Source organism: Megalops cyprinoides, chromosome 6, assembly GCF_013368585.1.
Source record: "Megalops cyprinoides isolate fMegCyp1 chromosome 6, fMegCyp1.pri, whole genome shotgun sequence".
NCBI classification, from domain to species: Eukaryota; Metazoa; Chordata; class Actinopteri; order Elopiformes; family Megalopidae; genus Megalops; species Megalops cyprinoides.
Window position 1 is genome coordinate 9,977,649 of NC_050588.1, and position 8,607 is coordinate 9,986,255.

General features: G+C 44.2%; 1 protein-coding gene across 1 annotated transcript; it reads left to right on the top strand.

Moving 5' to 3' along the window:
* Positions 1-2,736: 2,736 nt before the first annotated feature.
* Positions 2,737-5,860, top strand: LOC118779130 (60S ribosomal protein L10a). Its single transcript, XM_036531046.1, has 6 exons — positions 2,737-2,795; positions 3,931-4,002; positions 4,268-4,348; positions 4,807-4,955; positions 5,200-5,372; positions 5,644-5,860. The coding sequence occupies exons 1-6, from the start codon at positions 2,791-2,793 to the stop codon at positions 5,812-5,814; spliced, it is 651 nt and encodes a 216-aa protein (XP_036386939.1). The 5' UTR covers positions 2,737-2,790; the 3' UTR covers positions 5,815-5,860.
* The last annotated feature ends 2,747 nt before the right edge of the window (positions 5,861-8,607 follow it).

Below are 8,607 nucleotides of genomic sequence, written 5' to 3' on the forward strand. Positions count from 1 at the left end.
CCCCCCCCCCCCCCAAAATATTAAAGAAAAAAAGGATAACATTTTGTTGCAGCAACCCAGTATTAGTGTCCATATTTTTAAAACTAAGCAGGGAAGAGCATTTTGAGCAACAACAGGGTGAAGGACTCTAGGGGTGGGCATCCTGAGATGGAGAAAGGGCTGCCACTTAAGTTCACTATCTATGTTTTGAAGGTAGTCAAGAGGAGTCTCAGAACTGTCTACATAAATCACATACTTCAGTGCTGGTATAGATAGCTTACTGCTTACTTTTTTAGACAATATAATAAGGGATGTGAGTTTCCTTTGCAGCTAATAACACCTGAGTACAGAATCTTTTTTGTATTTGCTAATGTCTATTCTTCTTGCCAAGCAATGCAAAGCAATGCCAAGCAACTCACTTCTAATAGATATGCATACGCACCTTGTTGGCCTCTATCCTTATTTTCCCCCAGTGTGAATGCTACTGCCTTTATAATCATTTTACATGTTATATTAATAGGTGAATTATAAAATTAAGATAATGTGTTTAACAGACGACATTGAGAGAGTGTGTTTTGGATACTGTGCACAATGATCTCAGCTTTAGAAATAGATAAATCAGATTTGTTGTGTGCTGGGTGGAGCTTTCGGAGAAAACATACATTGAAAGAGTTATAGTTTGGATATGTCTATGAGTGGCTGTCAGATGATCGTCTGAAATGTGAGGGCTTAGTTGGTTTGACGGCGGTGACATTGCCTGGGGGGTGCTGACATCACGCCTCATGAGATGACAGTTCAATTCAGTGTTAATGGTTTTTTAGATGTTCTTGTGATGCTTTTACCCAGAGGCTCACTCTGTCGCCTGTGTGTGAGCCTAGCCCTGTGATTGGCCCAAAGGGCAGCAGTGGAAGGACCAGCAAAAGGGGTCAAGTGCAAGAGGAAAGACTCACAAATGACTCACTAGGTTTGTGCTACAGTAGGTGGGAAGTGACCTCGGAGGTCAGAAATGAAGTGGGCACTGTAAGACTTTGCTCTCTGTTCATCATATAAGTCAAGGGTGGCCAGTTTGTGGCCGTGAGACCTCACATGGTTCCATGTATGGACCCTGAAGTGACTGTGAAGTAACAAATCATATCTATTACAAATTGAATTGTTATCATTAATGATGTTATTGTTGGGCCCTGCTAAATCTGTAAAATGCTATTTCAGCAAACACAAACAGAATTTGAATGTATACACGATAAAACAGCCAATCAATCATCTCCCCATGATGCCAAGAATAAAATGGATTTCACATATAAATAATAAAACATAAACAGTTCTCAGTATAGTTAGTAGTGTGTGTATTAGAATTATAAGAACATTTTCACTGTGCTCCATTGAATCTGACGCTAGTGTTACGGCCCTGCCCATTTTTTCCCTGTCCTTCCTGGCTTTTGTTTGTCTTGCAGGGTGGAGCTAGTGGGCAGGTGCAGGTAGTTTACCTGATTGGCCTGCTGGGGCCATATAAGGGCTACCTGGCCGATGTGTGGGGTTCCCTCTCTCTCCCTTCCAGTATGCATTGGATGTCCGCTTTGCTTTCGCGTTACTTTTTGTCTTACCGCTACATTTATCTTGATGCTATTTTATCCTTTTGAGTGTTCCTCTTTACTTTAATAAACTACTTTCTTTATAAATTTTCCACGCGTGGTCTCCCATTCATGTTGCCTCACCAAACGAGCCTGGTGGGTGTAACACTAGTAAATGTTGTGTTCGTGTTTGGACACCCCCATATAGATAAAGCAGGCCATTGTATGTTTCCTTTCCACTGACTGAATAGAAGATACACTGTGTAGCTACTAGAATTTTCATATTGGTATCAATTATTTCAATGCCTTCAGATCTGTGATTTTAGAATGGAAAGATGACAAGGTGCAGTTTGTTCGTTCGTTGATAACTAATAAAGTTTGACAGAGGACATTTAATAAGGGGTACAACAAATGTACAAACAAATAAAGTCATATTTTAATGATATTATTCCTTATGACTCAGGTATCCCTTCCTGCTATTACATTTTACTTTGACAGGAAAACAGTTTTTTAGATAAATTAGTTCTTAAAGTTCTTAAAGAATTAAAGTTCTTATTAAATGAGAAGGATCTGAACTGTACTGCATAAAACTGCAGGCTCATCATGTCTGTCTGGGATCTCTTGTTGCATCCGTGTATCTTACATTTATTATGTAGCATTTACAGCATTTATCAGTTTATTCACTTCTTTAAAACTCACTTTTCTTCATAATTGTAATGGATGGCAGATGCAATTTATTTGATTTCATAATCACCACAGCGTGCTTCCTCCACCTTAAAACCAGGCAGAACAGCTTTTATATTTATGTCTGTTTACATGTTTTAATTTAAAGGTTAAATTACATTGTCTTATGATCATTAGATGTCCGCACACACATACAAAGGACTTTGGAACAATTATTGATCACTAGTCGAGATGTGCCCAGAATTATTTAACACGGCTTCAATCGGATATCAGTATATCAGCATATTAGATCTAAGTTTCAAGCATTTTGTTAAGTTGCAAAAAAATAACTTGTGTGTACATGTGAGTAAATTTGTACACGGACGTACAAGTGTGTTGTGGAAATAAATGAAAGCATACGTCATACAGTATGGTAGGAGCCACTACCAATATGGCGCGCCGAACTACCAATCTTATTTACGTCTACATACGTCCGCTCTGTACGCCTACATTAAGTGACCTACTTCCGCCGTGTCTTTCTCTTTCCTGCAAGCTGCACTGGGAGAAACGTGGACAGAAAATGAGGTACAACGAAAACTTGAATAAAATTGGTTAAATGTTTTATTAAGACTGTACTTGACATTGTAACGGCGTATAACAATGTTACGACAGGGAATGCCTCATACAGAGCCGATCGGATAATTCGTTTTGACATATTAGTTAAACAACCGGAGAATTGCCGCCTGCCACAATGTCTGTCAAGCTAGGTAGGCCTAGCTTGCTGGCTAGCTGTCTTACTCCATCGACTTCAAAATTGCCACCACCTGCATGTCGAAAGAGTGTTAAACATAATCAGTTTAATCTGATTGTTCTTGGTGCATCATTATTATCCTTAATGAGTTCATGTAAACGGTTTATGTTGTGAAATGGATAAGCAATAATCGGAGCGTCTAAAAGTTGCTTGGTCTAGCTAGCCTGACTAGCTAATTGACCATGCTCAGCTAGCAGAAGTTACTTGGCTTAATTAGCAAGGCAGTTGACTAAATTGCCGTAATTACGTCACGTTAACTAGCTTTTTCACCAGATGTCAAACACTCAATTTTCGCGAGTCAGTTGAGATGAAGTCAAATTAATTTTTTTGCTGAGAATGAACGGTGCTGGTTCCGCGGCGTGTGAGCAATGAAAGTAACTATCCACATTCCGCCTTCGACTTCAAGTCTTTGCGCAGTCTGCTGGTCTTACGTTCCAGTGAGTCTCTCAATGTTAAATCCTGTCCGCTCCGATTCTTGTAGTAATAGCAAATCAAAGCCCAAGACAGATAAAATATACAATGTATACGAACTCTGCAACGGACGATGGATTTATCCCAGTACAGAGCAGCTTATATTGATGACAGCGCTTTTAAATGGGGTTTCAAATAGGTAAAACTCATGAACGCCATAGCTCTCCCTTGCGTATTTGAAGTAGCACATTTTGTGTAATGCGAAGCACTGAAGTAGGTTGCAGAAAACTATCGTTTGATTGCAGCCACATTGCACCTTTCTGCATTGCACCATGTCACAGAATCCTGGGCAGACGTCTGATTACTGATTTAAAGAACATGACTTTGCATTTGAAGAATACATATTTGGAACAAGAAAATGTTTTACTGGTGAACTCATTTCAACACGTAGATGGAAAATGTTTGAATCTTCATGCTTGCTTTCCGTGTTTCTTTTAGTAAAGTTTCCAGAGACACGCTCTATGAGGCCGTGCGTGAGGTCCAGCAGGGCTCCCTAGCCAAGCCACGCAAGTAAGACTACACACTTTTTCATGATTAAACCACTGATGGACTCTGAATTAGAGGGGAATTAAAGGGGGGGAAACTGTCTAAAATTGAAATGGCCCTGTTGTGGGTGGGCTGCAGTCATGCCTCTGAACATAATGTAAAATGTATCATGACTGAACTGAAGCGTGGTGAAGGGGATAAGGTACCAAGCAGTCATTTTGAGAGGCACTCACACCTAATACATACATTCTCTTACCAGTGATATTAAACATCTGTCTCATTTCTTAAGGTTTGTGGAGACAGTGGAGCTCCAGATCAGCTTGAAGAACTACGACCCCCAGAAGGACAAGCGTTTCTCTGGCACCGTCAGGTTCGGCCCTTTCCCGTCCCACCCAGCCTTCCGCCCGCCTGCCTCCAGTCCTGCCTGAGCTTCCTGTGTGAATTTGCCAGCATTATGGCTCTCGATTGGAGCACTAACCAACTCATGCATTGGGCTGGTCTGGAGCGGGTGGTGTGGAAGAGTTTTGGGTAGTCTGACTACCCCTCCATGTGTTGGAGGGGAAGCAGGCGGACCCCTACCCTGGGTCTTAAAATATGAGGGGAGGCAATGGTGGGCAGGGCTTGTCCCCGCATCCATCCGGAGCCGACCATTTTAGTTACAAAATGGTGTTGCTGGTGGAGTCCAGATGAGAAGCCAGCCCAGGTAGTACTGGTAAGAAGTTTCTGTTCTGCCCCAATAATGGTGGTTTGGAGGGTCAGTCTCCCTCCATGCTGGTTCCCTTTCCCTGGTGTGTACTCATGTTAGTGGTTGGCCCCTCCCCCGTGCAGGCTGAAGACCACCCCCAGGCCCAAGTTCTCTGTGTGCATCCTGGGCGATCAGCAGCACTGCGATGAGGCCAAGGCCGCCGACCTCCCCCACATGGACATTGAGGCCCTCAAGAAGCTCAATAAGAACAAGAAGCTGGTCAAGAAGCTGGGTGAGTTGCAAAGGGTAATAGGTGGCAAAACATTCAATGAACTTAGTGGTAGCAGTAGCTCTTCACTCTGGTGTACTGTCTAACCGTCTTGGTATAAGTTAGTTTTTGGTCGATGAATGTGACCGTGAGCAGACTTAAGCAAATTGAGAAGATAAGGGACTTAAGTTACAGTATTTATCCTTGTGCCATTTGTTACTCCCCTGGGAAAGCCTTGTTTCTTGAACTTCTGTCTTCTGTCCCACAGCTAAGAAGTACGATGCCTTCCTGGCCTCTGAGTCTCTGATCAAGCAGATCCCACGTATCCTTGGGCCTGGTCTGAACAAAGCCGGCAAGTTCCCTTCCCTGCTCACCCACAACGAGAACCTCACCACCAAGGTGGATGAGGTCAAGTCCACCATCAAGTTCCAGATGAAGAAGGTGGGTATACACCAGAGCCCTGTTCCCCCTCCCTCCCCTTATCGTAAATGGCACAAGTGTTAGCTACTTCACATTTGATTGATCTCCTTGAATTTCTTTGAGTGTCAAGTTATACTAGGAGTGAGTCAGCAATTCTGTAAAACTCCAAACACTGACTTGGGAAAACGGGCAATTTGTAGGCTGGGTCTTTGTGTGACTAATAAAGCGGCGTATTGTGTTGTGCTGTGAGTTACCGGTCCCCACTCTAACCGTGTTCCCCTTCGTTTCGCAGGTGCTGTGTCTGGCGGTGGCTGTGGGCCACGTCAAGATGACCGAGGACGAGCTGGTCTACAACATCCACCTGGCGGTCAACTTCCTGGTGTCCCTGCTGAAGAAGAACTGGCAGAACGTGCGCGCGCTCTACATCAAGAGCACCATGGGCAAGCCCCAGCGCCTGTACTAGAGGCCCAGGCTGCTTTTACTGCCAATAAACCTGACAAAACCACCAATGCTGTTCTGCGTCTCTCTTCTCCTCCTCAGTTACCTCACCCTCTGCATGACAACACAGTGCTGATGCGCAGCGGGTAAATCTTAATTTGAGTTACCGGTCTGGGCTTTCAAAGTATATGCAGTGCCTACAATACAAGTTCAGTTGGAAGAGTGGAAATGGCCTAACTGAGTTCAATTGATGTAAGTAATATTGACAATGGCCAGATTTGGCTTGCTAATTGGCAAAATGAAAGCACACACAGATGTGTGAAATGGTCAAAGCCGGTGGCATTAGGAAATAGTATGGAGGTGATTGGGCATATACCCATGCAACACAAACACAAGTGTGAAATTAAACTTGGTATTTTTAGCTATAAAACTATCCGCTTTCCTAGTATGGTTTTGCAAAATGAGAAAAGCTAGTCTGTGCAGTGGTGTTTCTTGTGTTTGCATGCAGGCTTTATGCTGGAGAACAAGTTGCGCAGTATAATTCAGAATGCGCTCAGCATCAGATTAACCAGCTGTGGTTTGATCTTCAACACATTCGAGTACATGTCTTGTGTTCAGCTATGTGTTGGGTGTGATGAAGTCATAATTACAACACTATGTCACTTGAGCTTCTTAGTTTATCAAGAAGGATCATTAAATCAGTGATAAAACAATAAATTGTAAAATTTCATACACATCTGATTTCAAGAGTATGTGAGTTTGTTATAGTCTTACTATATCAAGTACACACATGATCTCCTAATTGGTTTCGCTAGGGATCCCAGCAGCTTGTAGGAGTGAGAATTCAAAGTGCTAACCGACTGTCAAAGAAGGGTTTACCTGGGGCTTAACATCCAACAGTTCATCCTGCGACATCCTGCAGTAGGAATTAGCAGATCAGAGTACGTCCTGTCTCAAATAAGATCAGTGTACAAGTCAGTGCTCCAACCCCAAAAATCTTGCATGTCGAAAGAGGGTGCTGACCCAAGAACAGTTTCTGGGGATAAAAAGAATCTACAGTTCATTTCCCCTGGATGCTCTCAAGTAGAAGAGGTCACTTTTCGCTGAATAAGAATACCTCATGCGTCTGAGCCTTTCCTCTAACGCGCACAGTCTCAGTGCTGTTGTATGGAGCCCTGTGCCTGGCGGCTGCTCATGTTCCCTTGCTGCCTAATCCCATTGCAGCTGAACTCCAGCGCAGGGGAGCGTAGCTCGCCTCTGCAAGGCCCTGCCTGGAGCACGGCAGATCCAATTTCAATTCAGCAATGTGCAGTATAAGCTGAATACCAGATGTTTATTGTCTATGTAAATAATCACTCAAGTATTTCTTATGTCACTCATCCCTAACGTTAGGTCCCTTCATGAAGTAATGTACTTCGCTGTCCAAAATAAAAGGAATGTGCCATAAATTTATGCCAAAGTATACAGCATATATGAGAGCATTTAACAATGGCTGTCACTTTCACTTGTTTTGTGCATGTATTTTTGGAGTATCCTCGACCATTCTTGAATGAAATTGTGCATGTGAGAATGGAAATTTTTATTATGTAGGAATGTCTCGCGCTTGGGTTTTATAGTTTGGACGTGACGTGTGTTGTGCTTTCCCGAGGGCCTCTCGCATCCAAACTCGCAAACTGGCTTCTCCCACCACAGTGCATGGGGCCTGTTTGCGGAACACAGCACCCCCGGGCCGATAATGCACTCCTAATGGCCCGAGTCCCAGTAAGGTCTCCTGAGCTGGTCAGGCCTGTCATGGACATCACTCCTAATGGGATTAGCTTCCTCTGTGCCTTAGTGGTTAAGAAGTCGAGAGAGAGAGAGAGAGAGCTGAGAATCAGAAGGTAGGTTACTTTAGCCCCTGATTTATGTTGTTTTTTTCGTCTGCTTCCTTTGAATGTCGGTAAACCTGCAGCGTGGCCTATCTTGTCTTGCTCGAGCCCTGATAACGCTAGCTAACCTGTCACAGTGATGGAAGAGAGCGCTAGTTTCTGTGTCTCTTCTCGGCAACAGTCTGCCGCTGTTGCTTTTGGCAAGTCCGAGGGCGTATTATCTTTAAGGATACACACCGTTCTAAGGGCATCTGAGTGTATTAGTTAGCCATGACATCTTAGCTTGCAGCAGCCCGTGTCTGTATAAAACGTCTGCGAAGTGTGTAGATGACTCACATATATTTGGCTGTGGTGGTCAGACCAGGATAGGAATGTGTGTGTGCCAGAGGTTGCGCTCCGTGAGTCACCCTCTGTGTTTTCAAATGTGCGTATGCTTGCAGTGGTGCGTGTGCAAGTGTTTCTTTGTGTGTGTCAGCGTGCAAGGGTGTTGTGTGCATGTAGGCATGTCTGTGTGTGTGCTTGTGTGTGTTTGTAGAAGTGCAGAATGTTGTAGAGAGCAGAACAATAAGCTAAGGGCGGTCCCTGCTCGATCCATCATCAGTCAGGCCCTGGATGGACCTCCTCGAGACTAGAGCGTAGGCACCACCAATCCCCTGGCCCCACCCCCCATCCCCCACCCGCGCTGCCACTCCTCCCATGTTGGCTGCCATGTGTCTGTATTAAAGAGAGGGAAGGCAGCTGGTGGGAGAATAAACAACCGCTGGGAGAAGGACTGATGGGGTGTGGTGGAGGAAAGAACAGATAGAGCCACGTCCACTGCTGACACGGTGTTTGGCAGGGGGCTGATGCCGTTTGCATGAGAGCAAAACACAGCAAATCTCATCCCAGTGCTGTTCTGCTTGCTGTTCATTACCATGCTCCAAACTGGGTAAGGATTTCATTCCTCGGAT